Source organism: Populus euphratica, unplaced genomic scaffold (assembly GCF_000495115.2).
Source record: "Populus euphratica unplaced genomic scaffold, PopEup_1.0 scaffold186.1, whole genome shotgun sequence".
NCBI classification, from domain to species: domain Eukaryota; kingdom Viridiplantae; phylum Streptophyta; class Magnoliopsida; order Malpighiales; family Salicaceae; genus Populus; species Populus euphratica.
Window position 1 is genome coordinate 173,963 of NW_011499992.1, and position 21,618 is coordinate 195,580.

The 21,618-nt window shown below is 30.7% G+C and overlaps 2 protein-coding genes across 5 annotated transcripts; one reads left to right on the forward strand and one right to left on the reverse strand.

Annotated features, from left to right (window-relative positions):
- Positions 1–1,910: 1,910 nt before the first annotated feature.
- Positions 1,911–2,731, reverse strand: LOC105140420 (uncharacterized). Of its 2 annotated transcripts, none has more exons than XM_011047252.1 (2): positions 2,076–2,731; positions 1,911–1,999 (listed from the first exon to the last, which is right to left on the reverse strand). In XM_011047252.1, the coding sequence occupies exons 1-2, from the start codon at positions 2,605–2,607 to the stop codon at positions 1,953–1,955; spliced, it is 579 nt and encodes a 192-aa protein (XP_011045554.1). In that variant the 5' UTR covers positions 2,608–2,731; the 3' UTR covers positions 1,911–1,952. The 2 variants fall into 2 exon arrangements, with proteins under 2 accessions (XP_011045554.1, XP_011045553.1); XM_011047251.1 differs by having other exon boundaries at positions 1,911–1,995; positions 2,072–2,731.
- A 3,145-nt stretch (positions 2,732–5,876) lies between these two features.
- LOC105140421 (structural maintenance of chromosomes domain protein) lies at positions 5,877–13,981 on the forward strand. Of its 3 annotated transcripts, XR_845184.1 has the most exons (7): positions 5,878–6,171; positions 6,377–7,020; positions 7,139–7,302; positions 7,703–7,785; positions 7,917–8,046; positions 12,454–12,507; positions 13,524–13,981. XR_845184.1 is itself a non-coding variant. In XM_011047255.1 (5 exons), the coding sequence occupies exons 2-5, from the start codon at positions 6,413–6,415 to the stop codon at positions 8,007–8,009; spliced, it is 942 nt and encodes a 313-aa protein (XP_011045557.1). In that variant the 5' UTR covers positions 5,877–6,171; positions 6,377–6,412; the 3' UTR covers positions 8,010–8,281. The 3 variants fall into 3 exon arrangements, 2 of the variants coding, with proteins under 2 accessions (XP_011045557.1, XP_011045556.1); XM_011047255.1 differs by lacking the exons at positions 12,454–12,507; positions 13,524–13,981 and having other exon boundaries at positions 5,877–6,171; positions 7,709–7,785; positions 7,917–8,281; XM_011047254.1 differs by lacking the exons at positions 12,454–12,507; positions 13,524–13,981 and having other exon boundaries at positions 7,917–8,281.
- The last annotated feature ends 7,637 nt before the right edge of the window (positions 13,982–21,618 follow it).

Consider the following 21,618-nt stretch of genomic DNA (forward strand, 5'->3'; position numbering starts at 1 on the left):
TAAATCACTGTAGCACAAGAAATAAATGTTGAAAAATTGAAATTATTTTTTTACCCTTCTTAAACAAAATTACTGGACTTGTTATTGAGCTCCTTCTGAGACAAAATCACTGGCCTGGTTATTGGGCTAATATGATATTTTCTTTAAAGTTATTTCTCATTATTAAATTTATCGAGAATAAAAATATTTTTAAAAAAAAATAATAAAAAAATAATTTAATTATTTTTAAAAATAAAATTTATTTTGCCAACTTCTAGAGGGATTTTTAGTCTTTTTTATTTTCAAAGCATAATAAAATGACTAGATTATCCTTAAAAACAATTCTTTAACTAGTGTCCAGTGGTATTTTTTGTGTTTTTATCCTGATTTTTTTTTTTATAATAAATTTGATTGGGATCAATTTATTATATTAACAATTAAAAATATAATTTAAACAAAAGGCTGATGATTGGGAACAATCGTGCCCTTTCAGGGGGAGCATGAGGCATCATCCAGTGAACAAACATCTCATGGTGGAGGTGGAAGCATTGTGGTGCTTTCTTTCCTGTGAGGCAGTGCATTGTGATGTTTTAGGCAGTGTGTTGTTGATAATTTATTTTTTTTCATCTCATTTCTATTTTATTTTTTTGAAATTCATGATAACCATTCAAAATTTCATATTTTTCTTTTTATTTATTAATATTTCAACTTTAATTTTTATTTTTTATTTCTAATTTTTACCTATTTTTCTTTAGTCAAATTTTAATTTGTTTCAATTTCATCTTTGGATCTATAGTTGTAATTTGTTTTTTTTTTTAATTTGATCTCCATTCTTTTAATTTTATTTTATTTTGGATTCTTTTATGAATTTGATTTTTCTTTTTAATTTCTCCTTTCAATTCAAAATTCTTAGTTTCTCTCTTATTTATTTTTCATTTTAAATTTGGTTGGCATTCTCGTAATTGCTATTTTTTTTTATCTTTTTGTATAATTGAATTTTTTTTCAGTTTTATCTTTTGATATTTAATTTGTTAAAAATTAAATTTCATGGTTTTTTCAGATAGGGTGCTTTCGATTTAGTAACTTGAGTCATGGTTTTTTATATCTTTTTAGATTTTTGTCCTTCAAAATTAGATTTTTTTTAAAAATTAAGCTTCATTTTTTTTTATTTTGCATTCAATAAGGTTATCTCATCTATATGGTCTAATTCGCGATATTTGATGATCTTACCTGGATTAACAAGTGTTTTATTTTTAATTTTTTTTTTATTAATTGTTTTTATTTCAGTTTTTTATATTGGAAATGTTAGAGATTAACTATTATTAGTTTTTTTAATTTATTTTTTATGAGATTGATTTGATCTTATAACTCGAGTTATAAAGTTAACATGTTACTTCTCAAAATTTCATTTTATTTTTTTAATTTTATTTTTTAATATTGAATTATTATAAAATCCAAATTTATAATTTTTTTTTATTTTGAATATTTTTTTATTTTTTAATGTTATCACCTTTTTTAGGACCCAGTACATTTACACACATTGTCTTATCTGTTATAATAATCGAATAAACATTGATATTTTTTTTTTTCTTTAAACAACATTTGCAGCGCCTGAACATCATTTTCTTACGTCCTGGAAAAATACTCCAGGACACATTTTTCTTTAAACAACAATATCTAGTAATTAATTATCTCTAATTAACACAAGCAATCACGAGGACATATTTTTCCCACTTTAATTAATACAGTTAAGTGAGTGCTATGTCAGTAGCAGATATCGATTTTATTTTATTTCCTTATTTCACTGAGTTGAGACAATTACAAGAGAGAGAGAGAGAGAGTTAAAGTACTAATTAGATTGGTTGATACTCAAATCATGTTAACCTGTCATTTTCTTAATAGATATGTTTGTGTTAATTAGAATTAAATAAAAGCTTGGTCGACACAGGTAAGATAGAAGCAATAAAATACAGCTATAGCAAATCAACCTTGGTAGTTCTCAGAACAGCTGCTGGTTTGTAAACAATAGATGAAACCATGTTAGGAAGAAGGACGTATCAATCAAATTTTGTAAAGAGAGATGCTCCCTTTCTTTACCTCATGAATATTTTCTTTACGAGATGATGTGAGAGAATGATCAAGTAGCCGACCTCTTTCATCATAGAGAATAAGCCCACTATGCCTTGGAAGCTCACATTTCTCTCCCATGAGGATAGGCCTTTGCCACACTGCAGGTGAAAAGGAGTTCCGGCTTTGCCACTCAGTACTTGAGTCGCACCTTTCTAACCCGAGAAGTGGTGGTGGTCGTAGCATCTCTCTCCCCCTCCCACTCCCACTCTCACTCCCACTTCCTCCCTCCTCCCATTTGCTTGCTTCACTCCACCTCATTGACTCCATCAACACCGTCTTTATTGTGATCCAATCATTAGAACCAGGCTCAGGATCAGACCATCTTATTGAGCTACCTGCGCTTGGGTCTTGGTTCACTCTTGGCTTTCTCTGGGCCTTCCTCTTGAGCATTGTGGCAGTGCAGAGCGCAATGACTGCGAAGGCAGAGCATACAAATAAGAGGACTGCTTCTTGGCTCGTCAGCTTCCATGTGTCCTCCAAATTCCACAGTGCTTCCATAACTGGTTAGTATGAGTGAGACTGGGTGTTACTGATGATATCTAGCATGCTATGTTGCTAAGCGTGTAGCATATAGCTAGTGTTTTTAAATGTCTATATCCGGGTGTGTATGATGAACTTCACGTGAGGTCCACCGCTAGCAGGGGTTAGACCCACTGGCTGCTCATGTATAGGGTTCACCTGTGTACTAGCCGTTGCGAGTATCTCACCGTTTTGAGCTAATTAAAGCAACTCACGAGGGATATAAAGTTTGCCACAGTAAGTTCTGATGATAAGCAAATATACATGACAGTACTGACGCATGCCTGCCTTCTTGTGTGGTTCGTGATTACCAAATGTAATCCACTGCTAAGCTTTGAGAGCTGAATTATATATACTTTCCTGAAATCAAGCCAATAGTTAAAGCCAATTTTCAGCTCATGCTGATTTCTGACTGCTCTGTTGAACCATCAAAAACTGCACCTTATATTTTGCTGCAGAAACAGCCAACGATAATCCACTACACTATGTGACTTAATTTGAAATAAAAACAAGAAGTACGGGTGTATAATCTGAACAGGATGATCACACTGAGGTAAAAGAACTGGCTTGGCCTGGGCTTTCTTTCTCACCCAGAATTGAAGCGCAACAGAAACAGTCTACTGTCTGCAAGTAGTCAAATCAGAACTTGGACAGCTGCTTGGACGAGGGATGATGACTAGTCACTAGATAGGTAGCCCGCAGCGTATTGCCTGCCTACTTGTTAAAGCAGTGGCTGAACACAGTGAAAAGAAAGAAAGAAAAAACTACAAGGTTGTTAATGCGTTTTGGAGCGGTAAGAAATTTTAATTAAAAAAATCGAAACCTGCACTTGTTTACTGGTATTTTATAAATATTTTTTTTAATATTAAAATAATGATATATTATGTTAACTTAAATTAATCCAAATTTACTAATAAAATACACAATTCAGATTGTAAACATATCTTGATTTAATTATTTTAATTTTTAAAATTATATTTTATTTAATTATATAATAATAAAAATAATCTCTTGCCAAAAAATCAGATATTTTTTTAAAAAATATGATCTTATCCCAAAAAAAAAACTAATTTTTTAATTAAATTAAATGATACATTATCTGCAATGACAAACAACACGTCACAATATAGTTTCAACTTTAACCACCTCGAATAGTTGGAAAGTCACTCACTCTCTTTGGACCCGAAAACATTATTTTTCAAGCATTTCTTCATCTAAAAATACTAGAGAAACATCTCATAAGCACAGGACATCTTATCTAATCTAAAAGAATGTTTAATTGATAAAATACTTAAAATTTGTCTTCATTCAAAAAATATTTCTAAAGCATGATTTGCCTTCCCTGCAATATGAGATGCAAAAAACATTTAAATAAAATTTTTCATAAAAAATAGAACTCATTGATATTAAAAATAAAACTCATTGATACTAAAAATAATATGTTTTAGTTATTAAAATATGATCAATGACAACTTTCTCTCTTCTTCAATATAATTTAGTGACTTTTTTTTATTAACAAAATTAAAAATAATATGTTTTAGTCATTGATCAATAATAACTGTCTCTTCAATGTAATCTATTAACTCTTTTTTTCTCTTTCCTAATAAAATTAAAAATGACAAGTTTTAATCGTTAAAACATGATTAATGATAATTTTTCTTCTTCTTCAATGTAATGTAGTGACTCTCCTTTTGTCTCTCCTCGTGAACTAAATAGCTAAAATATAAATAAAATAAATTTAACAATAATTGTCATTTCATAAAACTTTTAATTTTCGGTCCTCTAATTTTTAATTTTTCTCAAACAAAAAAATTAATTTTTTTAATATAAAATTGAAAACTAACTCAATCTTATAATATTCTTCTAAGATTATGATAACTTAAAAGAAAACAAGTCAAATTATGAAATCAAATTACTAATAAACACAATGTAAAATTATGAATTTGAAAAAAAAATTATATTTTTAAATAAAAAGCTAGCACTTCACCTAACTTTCAATTTTGATCCCCTCATTTATAATTTTTAACAATCAAATGAAATTATTTTGTGCAAAATCAAAAACCAATTTAATACTGAAATATTTTTTTGAGCTATGATAGCCTAAAAAAAAGAACATAAAACAAATTAAAAAGTTTAATTTTAAATTAATAAAATATGAAAAGATTAAATTAAAAAAAAATAACTAAAAACTTTTAAAGATAAAATAGAAGGAAATACTATGAATTTACAATGAATCCTTTCACAATCCACAATATTTTACTATGACTTTTAATTTTTATGTTTAACCAAAAATTGGCCCATGCTATGCATCAAGCTGACTCATCTTTGTTTTTTTGTTATAATAAATAATGCTATGATGTTTCAAGCACATTTTAAAATAGAAAAAAAAAATTTATAACTTGAGTTATAGATCCAACTAGATCAAATAAAATGATTTTATTTTTAATTAGATGATAAAAAAACAATAACAATAAATAAATCAAATAAAAAAATAATCCATATAACATAACCTTTATTCAATAATCCATATAACATAATCTTTATTCAAAAAAGAAAAAAAAATGCATCTAAATTCTTAGACAATTAAACATGAAACATTGAAAAAGACAAAATTGGATAAAAAAAGGAAAAAAAATAATATGAGTTTACCCGAGTTAGCACGACAAACTTATAATCTTGATTTAAAAACGGAGTAATTTCAGGTTAATATGTTAAACCAATGAATAACTTAATAGAAGAAAACAATGAAATCACAAAACCTATATTAAAAAAAAAAAATCAATGTTGAATAATAAAATTAAAAAAAAAATAAAAATAAAAATTAACTTACATTAATTTTTTAAATTCGTGATCTAGATTATTAAATAAGAAGTATTCTATTTAAAATTTTTATAAAATTCAATTCATAATTAATTAAATGTTAATAATAAAATAAAATAAAAAATTATTTTAATATTGAAGGATAAGATCGAAAAAAAATAATTAAATCTAAAAAATTATCAAAATAAAATAAATAATAAAAAAAATAAAGATTAAGTCTAACATATAAATAAAGTAAAATTGAATTAAATATCAAAAATTAAAATTAAAAAATAAATTCAGTTTAAAAAATAAAAAAATAAAAATTAACAATAAAAAAATAAATACGAAATGTGTGTGTATATATATATATATAAAACCTTCAATTTCATAACCCATTTCAAATAAATAAATAAAAAAGGTATAAATCTCAAGGAAACAAATGAAGAATTAAAAAAGAAAAGAATAATAAAAACCTGTCTTCTCTTCTTCCGTTCTCAATCAGTTGGGTTGCCCGGCCTTTGTTTTCTTTCTTCTTCAACGTATCCTCTCTCACTTTACACAGGCATCCATCCATCCAAATTTGACTTTAGGTTTTAATTAGTTAAATTAATTAACTAATTAGCATCATAGAAATAAAATATAATTTTAAATATATATATATATATATTCACCCGCTGATTATAATTATCCCCTCTCTTTAGTGTCTTTCAATCACCCAAATTCCTCTCCTCTCCTCCAAAGGTCAGTAATTCTACACTGCTAATTATTATTTTCCAACATTTTCTTGATTTCCCTAATTCTTAATTTATTCGTTATTCGATCACACCTATCCTTTTGTTCATATTTTTAGGGTTTAGTCTGTTACAAATTTGAGATTTAGAACATGGCTATGCTAATTTTGTCTTAAAAATTTATTACAATAGTTTTTGTTGGTTATAATTTTCAGGTTTGGAATTTTCCTTAATTAATAAACAGTAAAAATATGTCTGGGAGAAATCGAGGACCGCCTCTGCCCATGAAAGGCGGACCTCACCCTTCACTACCACCGGCTGCCATACATGAGGCTCGCTTTGGCAGGGGACTCGGACCATTGCCCCCTCACCCAGGTTTATTAGAGGATATGAGAGAACCGCAGTTTGGGATGGACCCCAGGCGCCTTCCTCCTCATCACGTTATGTTCGAGGATCGTCTTGCAGCCCAGCACCAAGATATTCAAGTTTTATTAGCTGACAACCAGCGCCTAGCTGCGACCCATGTTGCATTAAAGCAGGAATTGGAAGCTGCACAGCATGAGTTGCATAGGATGGCACATTTTGGGGATGCATTTCATGCTGAGAAGGATGTTCAGATGAGAGAGTTGCATGAGAAGTCTGTGAGGATGAAGATGGATCTTCGTGGGGTGGAAGCTATGCGGAATGAGCTTCATCATGTGCGTTCTGATATTAAAGAACTTACTGATGCAAAGCAGGAGCTTACGGGTCGGATGCAGGCGATGAGTCAAGATTTGGCTAGGTATAATGCAGATTTGCAACAAGTGCCATCTGTGAAGGCTGAAATTGAGAATATGAAGCAGGAACTGCAGCGTGCGCGGTAAAAGCAGCATGATCTCTATTATCTAGAGCAATGAAATTTGAGCCCAGAATTTCTTCTTCTTCTTCTTATTTTTTTTTTTTTTTTTTTTTTTTTTTTTTTTTTTTTTTGCATGTAGAGCTGCCATCGAGTATGAGAAGAAAGGCTATGCGGAGAATTACGAGCATGGCGTGGTGATGGAGAAAAAACTGGTTGGCATGGCTCGGGAGATGGAGAAGCTTCGGGCAGAGATTGCTAATGCAGAGAAGAGAGCTCGTGCTGCCGCTGCTATAGGAAATCCAGGTACTCTGTTGTCTGAATCCTTAATGGGGATCATGTTGTTAAATTGATTGAGTTGGTTAGTGAGGTTGGAAACAAGTCAATATGTACTTTGAATGTGAAAAACAAACGACAGAAATCACTTGTTCAAACTTGTATAATCCTTCTTCTTCTTCTTCTTCTTTTTTGTATATTTTAACTGCTTTTAAAGCCAAGTGTTTTAGGTGATTTTATTCATCTCAGATGATGTATGAGTTCAACTGGTGTGTCTGATTTTAAGTGTCTTAAATGAGATCAATTTTTTAAACAAGCAATTTTTATGGATTGCCTTTATTTAGTTTCTATTTTCACTCTAGAGCTTGATGCATCACTTTTGTTGACATTTTGGCCCTTAGTTTTTCATAATCTTAAGTTTTCTTTGCAGCTGCAGCTTATAATGCAAATTATGGAAATCCGGAAACCGGATACACTGCAAATCCATATCAGGCTGTCTACGGCATGAATCCTGTAAGATCTTGATGTGTGTTTCCAAATTTATATTTATACATCTGTTGCATGCTGTACATGAGTTGCACTTGTATGCTTGTTTATGTTCTGGGAAATGAGTTTTGATGTCTCTCATTCTGGAAAAATTTCAGGTGCAAGCTAATGCTGAAAGTTTTCCTCAGTATGGAGCTGGACCTGGTTCCTGGGGTGCATATGATATGCAGCGAGCTCAAGGACCCAGATAGATTGGCTTTCAGACCAAGCTAAGATGTGTTTCAAATGGTATCTTAGGCTGCACTTCCTTAGATACTTGGGTTTGGGTTTGAACTGTTTTCTCAGTATGCTTATTTTAAGAGTCATGCTCATCTATTTCACTTGATGAAGTTGTACCTGCTAATAATGACAGTTCATGTTATTTTTGGGGTGCAATGCACTACATTGATTTGTCATCTTCTACTGCAAATGTTTGCATAAACTCCTATTCTTTTAATGCATTTTGGTGTGTGTATTTTGTCCATGCTTGGATTCATGAATTCCAATTCATGTACTGAAAAGGGTCAGATATGCATGCTTCACAGCTGTATATTGGTTATTATGCCTCTCAGTTGTGAGGCATTTGGTTGTGAAGTCATCCAAATTGCTGAATATCCTATTTTTGGGACAAGTATGATATTCAGGTGCCCCTAAACTTTAGGACACCATGTGGTGGATAAGCAACTGGATTATGTTAAATATTTTGCTCTCTGATCACCTGAACTTCTGGAGTTTACTCTGAGGCACTTTCTGATAATTGTTACCGTGAAGTTTAGCCTTCTTCTAGCTCCACTTTCTTGCAGACCTTGGTTGGTTTCCTTGAGATCTTAGCTCAAAAGCTTCTGCTTAGTATTTTTTGTTGTTGTTCGAGATATTAATTTCTTTCCAAAATATAGAAAGAAACTTTGATCTCTGGAATCTGTTAACTTTGATCTATGGAATCTGATGGTAGTTTTGGCAACTGAAATGGTAGAATGTGGATAAAGTTGCTATTTTGTGAGCATCTTCAAGGTTCAAATGAACTTAACTGGGGATGTTTGATCTGCCGTTGAGCTGTCGATGAGCCATCAATAATTATCTGTTACAACTTCCTGTAAGTTTACAGCTAGTTTGTTAGGATGCATCCTTGACCATTAGGATGGTGTTGCTGTTTTGAGAGCATCTTCAATGTACACTATGAGTAAACTTGGGGACCTCTGACCTGTCATCGAGCAGGTGATGAAAACCATCTATCCTTTGATTGGTTTCTATTTTTATTAAATTTGCAGCTTGTTCTTTAAGATGCCATTTTTCCACCACCCTCTTTTCTCCTTTTCTTCTGTCTCTGGAGAAAAAGACAAGTGTTAAGCTAAAGCAATTGACCTGGGATACGCCAACATTTCAAGCAGTTCTTGTCTTGAAACCTAATCTTCTTTCGTATTGACCAAGGGAATTACTCTAGAGATGTGTGATCAGGTTCAAATCATTACCACTTTTGAGATCTTTGCTTGGTTCTTCAGTTAGCTACCTTGTTTCAGTCTAGTGTTTATGTTTTATACTTCCATGTTTCAGTCTAGTGTTTATACTTTATACTTCTAAGTCCATTTGACATCTGCACTGTGGCATTGCTCTGGAAATTTTCTTCTTATTGCACTTCAAATCTTGACTAATCTCTAACTGGTATGAGATTCTTACTATTCAGAGTAAGATGCTCTTCTAGTTGTTTTGATGCCAGACTGTCTTGAAGAATCCTTCTATTATACTTTACGTTCTGATTGGAACTGTTTATGAAACTTCAGGATTTAAGGTTTGCAATGATAGAAGTATGATCTTAGGGCTAGTCTGGTTAGGTTTGAATTGGTTGAGGCTTTAAAGGAACAGAGTGGCTGCAGCTGCATTTGGAACTTGAGAATCGGGTTGCAGGAATTGCTAGACAAATGAATTTAGGTTTAAAAGGGGTTCCTCATATTGATGGTTGATAGTTACAAAATAATCAGGTTTTAGGCTTCAAAAAGGTGTAAAATTCAGGGTTTAGTCAATAGCAAGACAAGCCTAGATCAGGCCTAAAATGGTAATCAATCCCAAAATTTCATGCACATATTTCTTAAATATTATTAACCAAGTCCAAAAGTGAATTGGCTTATGTAATATTCTAACATCCTAGAGTTGACCTAGTTTTACATTTAATTTGGTTATAGCTGTTGCTTGCACTAACCTTTTAGTTAACTTAGCTTTTGTGTACATATATACTATCTTCATTTCTTCACCTTCTGCGACCAGGACCATGCAGTCAAGCAAACCTTTAGCAGTTTGGCAAAGTTCTTAGCTGGCTTGTTTTACTCCTTTCCCTTTATGATGGCATTGTATTTATTTCCTCTGGGATCTTAGAGCACTGATGTCAGGCTAGGTATTTGGATTCAGTCAAAGTTTGTTGCTTCTATGAGCAAGAGCCCCCATGTTCCCCTCCCCCTTTCAGGAAGGGAAAAAAGAAACACGAAAACAAACTTCCTATTACAGAATTACATTGTTTGCCAAGGTAGAAGATATATCTCCCCTCACCATTAGATGATTTGTCGTTTCTGCAACAGTGAATTTTCCATTATGACTAAGGTGAGAAATAAGCTTTGAAAATGGAACTGAACTTTTAAGTTGGAGGCTGTCAGTTCCTGAATGGGAGGCCTTCTCTACTAGTCTATGATGTGGAGTTGGCTATGTGGAGACACATCATTCATTTTTCCCTTTGAAATGGATTCTATGAATTCATCTCATTTAAAATATCAGTGGCCAAGTGTTCGTTAGACTCTTATTCATTGGCCAAGGTATGCTGGTCATTCTGCAAGACATGTTCCACTGTGAAGCTGCAAGATGAGGTTTATGGTCAAGTAAGTGATATAAATTTCTGTGAGTATGCTGTCTTTTATTTGTATCTCCTTCCCCTCGTTTTTTTTACCAGTCAAAATGTTTTTAATTTCTTTCCCTGTAAGTACACTAGTAGCTTGGTGCCAATCTCTTGGTTGTAGCATATGATAGGGAGCCTTTTGTAATCAGTGGTTGAGGCATTTCAAAGTCAAGAAAATAGACTGCTTGAGCTGTCTTCTGGTTGCAATGTTTGAAGCCATATGGATATTGCTAGCTGTCTCGTGTTTTATTCCTATTATATATTGTATTTCTTTGACTGGGAAGCTGTTGGTTTGCTTCTTTTTTTTGTTCATAATTTTGTTTATAAGATTATTATTATTAATTATTTTTTTTACTTTTTTGCATGCAAGTTTTAGAGGCACTTCCTGATCGCAGTAGTGCAGGAGGATGATAAATAATAGGAGAAACAATTAAATGAAGGGATTTGCATTGATGGTTTGATGTTTACTTAATTTATACAGGCAATAATGTAAGAGTGATGAACTCTCTAGGAAGCAGCATCTTGACAGCGTTTTACTGCTGGAAGGATAAAACTAGAAAATGTGTTGTGATGTTGAATTCATCTATAATGAGTATGTATCCTGACAGATGTGAATATGTTGGCAGCATCATCAGTCATCTTGTCCATATCAGTGCTTCTTTTGTTGATTTTGGATAGGTGTTATAAGCATATGTGAGAGCATATGTTTTGGAGATTTGTCCTCCTTTTCACTCACTACATGGTTCACATTTGTCTTGACCTGATAAAATCTGAAACTGGTCTTTGTTAGCTGAGTTGAGAGGAGTGTCCTTAGTATGATTGTAAACATTGCAATCTGAATAGGGATCAATCCCTCTTACCTACATAAAAAAAATCTTAACTGGAAGGATTTTAGTTGGCTAGATTCAGATTGAAAAATCAAGTAGGGTTCTGAGCCTATATAATTTACAACAACCACTTCAGGACGAGTGATGCACTGCTGTTTTGTTTTTTTTTACAGGCTCATTTCCTGTCTTGATTTTCATTTGTCAATTCAGTATATTGTGTGTTGAATTTGAGAGTTATTTTTCCTGTTGACATTTAGTCTCTAGAAAAGCTAATATTTGATTGAGCAGCATGTGTAAAGCAAAATATTTTACGTTATTTTGCAGAGATGTAAAAGTATAGATGTGTGCTTGTATTGATGCTTACTTTTAATATTCTCCACTGTATTAGTATCCCTGGTATTTACTGTAGTTGCATTGTTTTTTACTATATTTTGTAGATGGTACATAGGGTCTTATAATTTATAATGCTCCATCCGTTTCAATTATTTTTGTTAGTGGATTTTCCAGTCTTTATAACCCCTCCCCGCCATCACAAAAAAAAGAAGAAGAAATTGTCTTCTTTTTTTTTTTTAATGTAAGCATTGCTTTCCAAATGCGAGTAGCCTACCTTTTCAGATATGCTATCAATTTTGTTTGTTCTTTGTTTTTAATAATTAGCTGGATGTGATTTTATATTATTATGTAGTTGGCATACTACATAATAATATAAAATATATATATATATATATATATATATATTCTCTGGAGAATGGTGTTTAGTTGTATCTCAGGTGGATGCCTTCTATTTACCAGTTCATATTTACATGGCAGTATTATTATTTATTTATTTCAAGCATTTAGGATTCTTTCCACCTTTGACATGTTCTCACGCTATTTGATGTATTTTTGTTCAGCAGTGCTGTTACCTTCTCTACGATAAGTGTGTTTGATACTTTCATGTTTCTTGTTTAGGGCTCATGACCTTTAAGCCAACAAATTGTTGCCTTCGCCATGGTGGATCATGGGGTATGTAAAATCATCCCCCCTTCCCTCTTTCTCTTATAGTTTTTTGTTCTTTGGTTGTGGTACTCCTGTCATATTTTGGTTATGAAACTGACATTATCTTCTGCCCCTGCAACCATCGATCTGAAAAACTGGGGGCTTGTATAGAGAAAAAAACATTTTCTTAATTTGATTAAAGATAATGAAACCAGTTAGATTAATGAACATGTACACCTATGAGAACTTTGATAGTGAGTTTACCCGAGAGCTTGCTCATGGACCTGCTTATGAGAGTAAATGAGACAGTTTTGTTCAGATTTGGTGCATCAATATATGAGGAATCAAGTTTTAAGTTTCTTTTTTGGGATTGATAAGCAAATACAAGTTGATACTTTATTCAGCTGAAATTCAAGGTTTTCATGAGCAGCTTGCTTTGTTTGCAAAACTTGCTGGATGAACTACTCTGGTTTGGGCATTAGTAGAATGAGAAGCGTGTTTCCTAAACGGAGTTCCTTTTCCTGGGATATGCTGGGATAAAAATGTCTTATTAACTTTTGGGACCACGAATCTGGTGGTCTTTTAGACCAATATACATGCAGATCCATGCTGGTGAATTTAAAAACTTGTGTGAAGATAAGACCTTCCAGTCTAATCTTCAGCCAGCCAATGTTTTTTTCATTCATGCCAGCTCAACTGGCTGATATCTAGAATTGCCAGTTGATTGTTTCTTTTCTGGTCAAGTATTGTTTGGTCAATGTGAGCAAGTACTTCATCCAAGTCAAATCTTTGGGTTATTTATTTGCTCACATTACTTTAGCTTTACAGCAGCCAAAGATGTGCTCTATTGTTCTTTCATCCAGTGTTGCCTCTGTAATTCTTCGTAGAGATTTATCAGGATCTCCAACTGACCTATAGATTGCTTGCTAATAAAATTTGGATCGAATCTGAATTTATAAGTGTTTTTTGCTTTTACTTTTGCATGGTTATTTTCAGATTGATAGCATTCATCTTTCACATTTAACAAGTTATCCTCTTCACAGGTTCTGCTGTCTGAGAGGCACAGACAACAATTTGGAACCAAAATCATATTTGGCACTCTAATTGGGATCGAACCAATTTCCCTTCTACTCGCCACTATTGATTGCGGTGGCAGCCACATCTGTGGTTGCAACAAGTTTTTGAGGCTTCCATCAATTCCTTTAGAGAAGGTTTCTTGGCAAGGATGTGCAAGGCCTTGTTTGATTGGCAAAAGTTCAATCGAAGAAAGAATTAATACAATGATTTTCTTCGATTCTGTCGATCTTGGATTCTTCAAGGTCACGCCATACATGATACTGGTAAAATTTGAAGGAGTCAAGTAGCTGTCATTTTGAGCATTTTCATGTAAAACACGTAGGTTTTTTGATATTGTATTTCTGAAAAGTACAAACAAATGCCACCAATGGAAGGAAAGTTATCTTTATGGGATACCTTGTTTCAAAAACAAAATTCAACGCCAGTTTTTGTCTTTCTGTGACGACATATTTTGGATTTTAATGCGAGCGAGGGGGCATGTTCTTGTTTATCATGGCATGCAGGTCAAAGTTATCTCGGTGTCGTGAGCATTTATATTTCTTTTTGTGCTTGAATTTTCCGGAGGTCTATCAGTTCTTGATTGATGGACTGTTTCACGTGGTGGTTGTATAATTGTTTTGTCAATTTTTTATTTTTATTTTTAATATTTTTAAATCATTTTATATGTTAATATTAAAAATAAATTTTAATAATAATAATAAATTATAATTTTAAATAAAAAATATTTATCAAAATAATTTTTGTGACTATTCTAAACGGCTAAAAGATTCTAGGGTTTGGGGAGTTGAATAATCAGGTGGCATTAGTATTAATAATATCCAGTTTGTTTGTTTGTTTTTTTTTTATTTGTAACAAAGATGGTCTGCTCTCTGTGTGCGTGTGACTAATTGCTGTGAGGTTAATATGCTTAATTAAATAGCAGGAAAAAAAATAGTGGAGCAGGTAATCTGTTTTTTTTTTTTTTATTATTATTATTATTCTTAAATAAAAGTTTGAAGACAGGTAATTCGCCCCTCTAAAAAAGAAAATTAAAAATTAGTGGAGCAGGCCAGTCACACCTATTTAATCCATCTAATAAAGAGAAGGCCTACGCAAAAAGGAGGGCCAACCGGGCCACGACCACCCTTGTTGGAGGTCAATAATTATGGATGGCTAAAGGCTTCATTGCATTAAATCACTTAATAATAATTTTCTTATTGCAAGGGTTTTCTTCTTTTTTTATTCATTTGACCACCTACCTTGGTGAAGGCAGAGATGATTTCAGATTCATTGACATGGGGGCTAACATTTTTTTCCCTGCAGGAAAATATTCGTATGTTAAGGTACTTTTTTAGGGACAAAAATGATAAATTTTGTTTTTTTATGGATTTAAAACTATTTTTTTAAGAAAAGGGGAACATATATGTCAATTTTGAAGATTTTTGTTTATAAATAACTGAAGGGGTCTTTCATCTTTCAAGGATCAAGTTAAAACTCCAAGGAAAACGGACCAAATTTGATATATCACTGTTGAGGAGGGGGCAAATATTTTAACCTCAGGGCAGCGGTGGGGGATGTCACCGTCGCTGGGTAACGGTCCTTTGCCTTATTAGTCCCTTCAATTGTCTCGTTGGGTTTTGGTTCATGGTGGGACAAGGGGATGTGGACGGGAACTCGGCCTATAAAGGACCAGATTTCTCCCGCCCGCGGCATGGGATTTTAAAGTGATCATTTATATGCAGGCAAGAAGTGGCAATGGTTGTAGTGTGGGAGCACCTCATAGATACTTGGCGGGAAACACCCTTGTTATTTTTCCTAGTGAAGCTTTGTGAGTTTATATTTTTGTTGAGTTTTTAAATATCATATACATAATAAAAATAATAGAATTAAATTATTTTAAATTATTTATGATTTTATTATAAATTTAAGGATTTATTATTTAAAGATTTGTTTTTTTTTTTTTCTGTTTTTGAGTAATTCCTTAAAGATTAGTTTATTGCAAATTATAAGTTATCTAATTATTCAGTTTCCAACAATAATTTATATGAACCATCAATGATTTCTATGTTTATAGTGATAACTCTTTATTTTGTGACTTGTGTAGTTTTTTTGTCTAACAGACAACCTTTAAAAAAAATAAAAGGCATAATTTTATATTTATAGAGAATCCTATAAATGACAAAATATCTATTTGCTCCTTAAATAATATATATATATATATATATATTATTTAAGGATAATTTTAAAAATTTAATCAATCAAGTCCCTACTTGATTATTCTATGACTAAAATTATAATCTATGAATTGAATAAATTATAGTGCTTCATTTTTAGAATTATTCTCAATCAAGTTGCACTTAATTAATAATTCTAATTTAATTTTTGACTAATAGTTTTTAATGTATGTAACCCATTGGGTTAATATGTTGGTCCAAATATAAATTATAGTTTTAAATAAATAAAATAATTAGATTTATTATTAATTCAATAATTAATTAATTTATATATGAAAAATAGGTGTATCGTCTAGCAACATGTCATGATCCTTCAAATATTAGGAAAGTCATAGGTGATTTAACTTGACTTTTCAATGACTGCTTTCTCAGTATAATTATTATATCTTTATCAATAATGTTTTAATTTAGATATTTTAGTATAGAATGGGTCTACCATGTTAAATCATTTTTGTTCACAAAATTATTAACACTCTTTTAAAATCTCATTTTATCTACGCAATGATTTAACAATCAATACTATTTGAGAATGTGTGAAACATTTTCTCTAATTTACCTAGGATAATAAATATTTTTTTGATCACTTAAATACCTTTATATAATTTATATTATACCAAATGTTTGCCCATTTGTTACCTTTACCAAGTTAATGTATTGCAATATCAAACCATAACACTCTCTATATAAAATTATTTAGTGATCTCAAATTTAAAAATCATTTACACAACCGTCACATGAGTTTTTCCATAGACACAAGTGATATCTCTATATGAAATTTCTATACGAGTCAATTTAGTATACATATCTTATGATAAGCGCCTATATATTAGTTCTAAGTATTTCTTACATCTCAGATTGTGAGAAGAATCGCTTCATTTCATAATGAAAATAATACAATGTGTATCAATCTTTATTACTAATGAATATCCAAAATTTAAAGTAGCATCAACTAGAAATATTTATGAAGCAATACTTTAATGCAATAAGAATCTTATAATTATAACAAATATATAGTTTTCTTTACAAAGTATTTTTGTTCTATAAACTTTATCTTTACTCTAGATTTATAAATCAAATATTAGATTTATTAATATAATATTATATGAATATTAAAAATAAATTAAACCTATATTAATAATAAATATATATTTACATGAATATAATAATATTATGTATAACTAACTAATTAGATACAAAACATGTTAAACTCATATTATAACCCAATAAGATGTAGATAAGTCTTGATCAATGATAATACTTAACACGTTGGTTTCTCCAAGTCTATGTAAGATGGAAAAGTAGAGGCTAGTTATTAAAAGAAATAATAAAAAGAGTAAATTGATAACTATAAATGTATAAAAAAAATATCATGCACTTATAAAGTCAAGTAGCTTTGACATATGTGACTACATAAACAGACTGTGTTTTTTTGAACTAGTTGGTACATATATCAAAATCACTATTTCTAGAACATGGTTAAAATTGCACCTCCCTTGATGCCATCCAATGCCACCCATTATTGTGGGACTGTTGTCATTTTATGTGGATTTGCAAAAGCCTAGAATTCTTTTGGAATCCATAAACAAGTGGTGGTTGCTTCATCTCTTCTTCGCACATTTGATTTTTTCTTTGGATATTTGCTTAAATCTTTGGTAGTATCATATGTTGTATCCAGTGTTTGCTGCTCAATATTTGGTAGTGTTCTGGATGGGATTTGGAACACAATGTGATAGCCATAATAAGGATTAACAAATAGCAGATTATGACTAGATAGGTTGCTAATGTGTTGTTGACACGTCTAAAAGGTTGATGTCTTCTCCCAAGTGCAGGAGTGTCGAAGTAATAAATAACCCGGCAAGACCGGGGTCGAACCACAGGGAGGTTATTTGTACAAATTATAAATAACAATAATAAAACAACAACAACAACAACAACAACAACAACAACAACAATAATAATAATAATAATAATAGTAGTAGTAGTACTAATAATAATAATAATAATAATAATAATAATAATAATAATAATAATAAAGAAAGAGAAGAAGAAGAAGATGATGATGATGAGAACTTGGAGATCAAATATTAATGTAAGGATTAAGCAATAATAATAACAAATGTCAAGGTTAGAGGTTCCACTAATGGTATATCAAACAAGTATAGTATAAACTCTTATTATTGAATTGGAAACCACACACAAAGGAGGTTCCAATCAGATTATATATTGTTAACATGATTACATTAGTCATCTTATTCAATTAATGCTAATACTTGTAAATCTCGTCAAGCATTCATGATTATAACTTATGTTAACAACAAATCAAGTTCCTTTCATAGCTCAGGTGTCGGTTATACCATACATTATGGGCTATGAAAGTGCCAAGCATTTGTTGTACCAAGTGTTATACAACATAAATCAAGATTAGTCATTTAACAAGCAAAGTATTAAAGAGTGAACAAGATAACAAATATAAAACATGTTAGTATCAAACATTAAAGTCCATATTAAGTTTACATTATACTTATTCTTACACCATTAGTGTAACCTTTTCACCTTGACATAATTAACTTAGCTAGACATAATGAAAGAAAGAAAAATAGATAAACAAAATAAGAACATAAAAGCTAACTAAGTAAAGGAAAGGAAATGAAAGGCATAAACTTAATATTAATGAAAGCAAAACATAAACATTACAAAAAATACAAAGAGAGAAAGGAAGAGCATGATCTTGATCTGGAAACCAAGATGCCTAAATTCATGGCAAATGCCTCCTTTTATAGGCCAAAATTGGGAACTATTGATTTGATGACTAATTGATAAGTGGGGTGGCCAACTTTTGACTTGGTGACAATCCTTATCTTCTCTTGTCTGCCCAAAACGTCATTGTCTAAGCTTTCTTGTGTAAAATATTCAGCTCATTTGGACTTCTAGAACTCTAGATATGGCCAAAATACCGAACAGTGCTCGGGCTGGAAAACAGATTCGGGCTTCTTTATTGTTGCTACAATTTGGACTTGATAATGGCCTTTTTAGATCTTGGGCTCCATATAAAAGTTGTAGGCCTATGTCTTATCTTTCCATCCATATAAATTGGACCTAAATCTGAGATATATAGCTCTAGATATGACCCAATTACCGAACAGTGTTCCGGTTTGGATTGCACCGACATCTCTTTTCTAAGTTTGGCCATCTCTTTATCCTTGCAATTTAAGTTTTTCAAGTCATCAATCAATCCTTTCATTTATGTGATAGGCCTGCATTAAAAATAGACATTTACCACAAATTATAGGTATCTTATATTATTAGATATATTATTATAAATCATGCTTTGGTTAAGGAATTATTGATACTTCAAGTGCAAAATAATGATATAAAACCATGATAAAAATGCACTTTTAAGTACTAATCAGTTGTCATGGCCTACTTCTAAAAAACAAGCGTTGCTTTTAATGGTGAGATATTTGGAAGAAAAAAAAAAGGTGTTTTTTAAGCATGCATTCAAAAGCTGATAGCATTAAAAAAGTATATGATTTGGTTTTCAAGAACAAATAAGTAATATGCAAAAAAATTACTTAAACTGTCTTAAATTTGTATAAGAATCAAATTATAAAATGAAAAGGGATATCAATCTAATATAAACATTGTTTAAGCAACTCAAAAAGAGTATAGAAGCCCAACATTTGGATGAGAAGTGAAGTCTCATAAACTATAGAGTAACAAATACTTGTCAACTTCTTATTATTGCAAGGACCTGAATAACTTAGTTAAGTGTTTGTAAAAACATTTTATATATCCATCTATATGTCTGGACTCAATGTATAAAATAATTATGGTACATACCTCAAACTCTTGTCTTAGAAATTAAATTCTCCCTAAGAGAAAACATTTTAAGAGTATGTAAAGCCTTTAAATTTTTTTGGGTAAATATTGGTCAAATAGTTTCCTTTTATATATATATTGGATGTAAATTGAAAAACTTATACATGCATCTAATTAAACAACCCAATAACCATTATGTAAAGTAATGAAAAAAAATTCATCAACAATAAAAATAAAATAAAATTGAGAAAACCAAATGAAAAATGAAGATCAAAATATCTAAATTATAGCACAAGTAATTTACTTGATTATGTTTAATAAACTCTTTTATCAAAATAAATTTGTAATATAAAAACATATAAAATTTGTAATAGAAACTAATACATATAAAATGTATTGAACAATAATTAAAAAAAAATGCAAGACTACACATAACATATAAAATTTATTGAAAAATAATTTAAAAAAATAATACAACGCTGCATATATAAAAAATCTTATAAAAACATAAATATTAAAAAATAATTCATTTATATAAAATTAAGAAAAAACCACATATGAGTTGTACTTACCTCTCTAAAAATTAAACATACTCATTAAAACATAAACCAAAAATTTATTTGAAAAAACATTTACGAATAATGTATTATTTTTTAAAAAACTAAAAATTAAAAAAATCAAGCCAAGAGTTGCTGGGCCTGGTAAGTTAGGCCTAATGCCTGGCCTAATAAAGCAACGGCCTATGCACGAGCTTTTATTTTATTTTTTTTAAGTTTAATGGATATGATGACACATTGTCCACCTCAAATAGTTAAAAAAATGACATGTCGCCTAGGAAACCTAAAATCTGGCTACTGTGGTGGTCGAAAAAATAAGATCTTTTATTTTTTCATCCAAAATCTCATTTCAACCTATTTTTTACTCAATATACGTAGAAAACAATTTAAAGACCTTGTTAAATCAATTCATGACTATCAAAAAGCCAACAAACCACCTTCAAACCCAAAATCCACCTGAAATAAAAATTATTTCCAAGCTCAGATATGTTGTTTTTGGTTTTTTCAAGGTAAAAGAAAATAATAAACATAACCTCTCTCATCATATGAAACCTTTTTAACACAAAAATTAGTTGTTTTTGTAATTGAAATCTTTCCCAACGACCACTTTTTCTCTCTAGACCAAAATCTGGTGACTCCCTCCCTCCCTCTCTAACAAAAAAGGATTGAAAAAAGAGAAAAATAAAGTTAGGTATCAAAATATATTATCTTGAAATTGAAGAGATTAGTCACCTAACATCTTAAAAATATGGAGAATTAAAATGAATATTTCAATGAAATTTCAACCCGCCTCCTAAGTTACTCAAGAGTTTTACTTCAGTCCCTTATCTTTCAATTCAATCATTCATTCTAAAAAAAAAAACAATAACCGAGGGTTAGTTTGAGCTCAAAAGAATCAAATCATGTAAAATAAAAGTTCAAAGATCAAAATCAAAATCAAAATTATCAAAAAAATACACCGTTATAGTCCACAATGAATTGTGAATGAGTGAACAATATTTTTGCTACAGTAAAAAAGCTAATGCATTTTAGTTTTTGTTATAAAATGCCATTTTAGTGAAAAAACTTTAAATATAAATTAGGTTTTTCAAGAGTTGAGATTTTGAGTTAAGACGTGGTGATTTGAATAAAGGCTTGATTATATTTTTCTTTTTATAAAACAAGAGAATTTCTAATAATTAAATCAGTAAATATAGAAGAGAAATTAAAAAAATATATAGAAAAATGAGAGTGAAATTATAAGTTAAAAAAATTATAATCTATTTTGTTTATCTATTGATCCAGGATATATTTATAAACATTGGTTCATCTTGAAAATTGTATAAAAATTGATTTGTAAAGATATTATTGAATATGAATTACATTTTGGCTAGAAATATTCAATTAACAGAGATAAGAAATGTCTTATTACATAGAAAATAGCTCATACTTATAAAGCAAGCATAGTATAATAATTAATTATGAAATATATT

Bases quoted from the DNA above. Each gene is read 5' to 3' on its own strand.
- LOC105140420 (XM_011047252.1), bottom strand. From the start codon at position 2,607: ATGGAAGCACTGTGGAATTTGGAGGACACATGGAAGCTGACGAGCCAA. The intron at 2,000-2,075 runs TAAAGAAAGGGA...CATCTATTGTTT, and splicing joins TAAAGAAAATATTCATGAGG to ACAAACCAGCAGCTGTTCTG.
- LOC105140421 (XM_011047254.1), top strand. From the start codon at position 6,413: ATGTCTGGGAGAAATCGAGGACCGCCTCTGCCCATGAAAGGCGGACCT. The intron at 7,021-7,138 runs GTAAAAGCAGCA...TTTTGCATGTAG, and splicing joins CAGGAACTGCAGCGTGCGCG to AGCTGCCATCGAGTATGAGA. The intron at 7,786-7,916 runs GTAAGATCTTGA...GAAAAATTTCAG, and splicing joins CTGTCTACGGCATGAATCCT to GTGCAAGCTAATGCTGAAAG.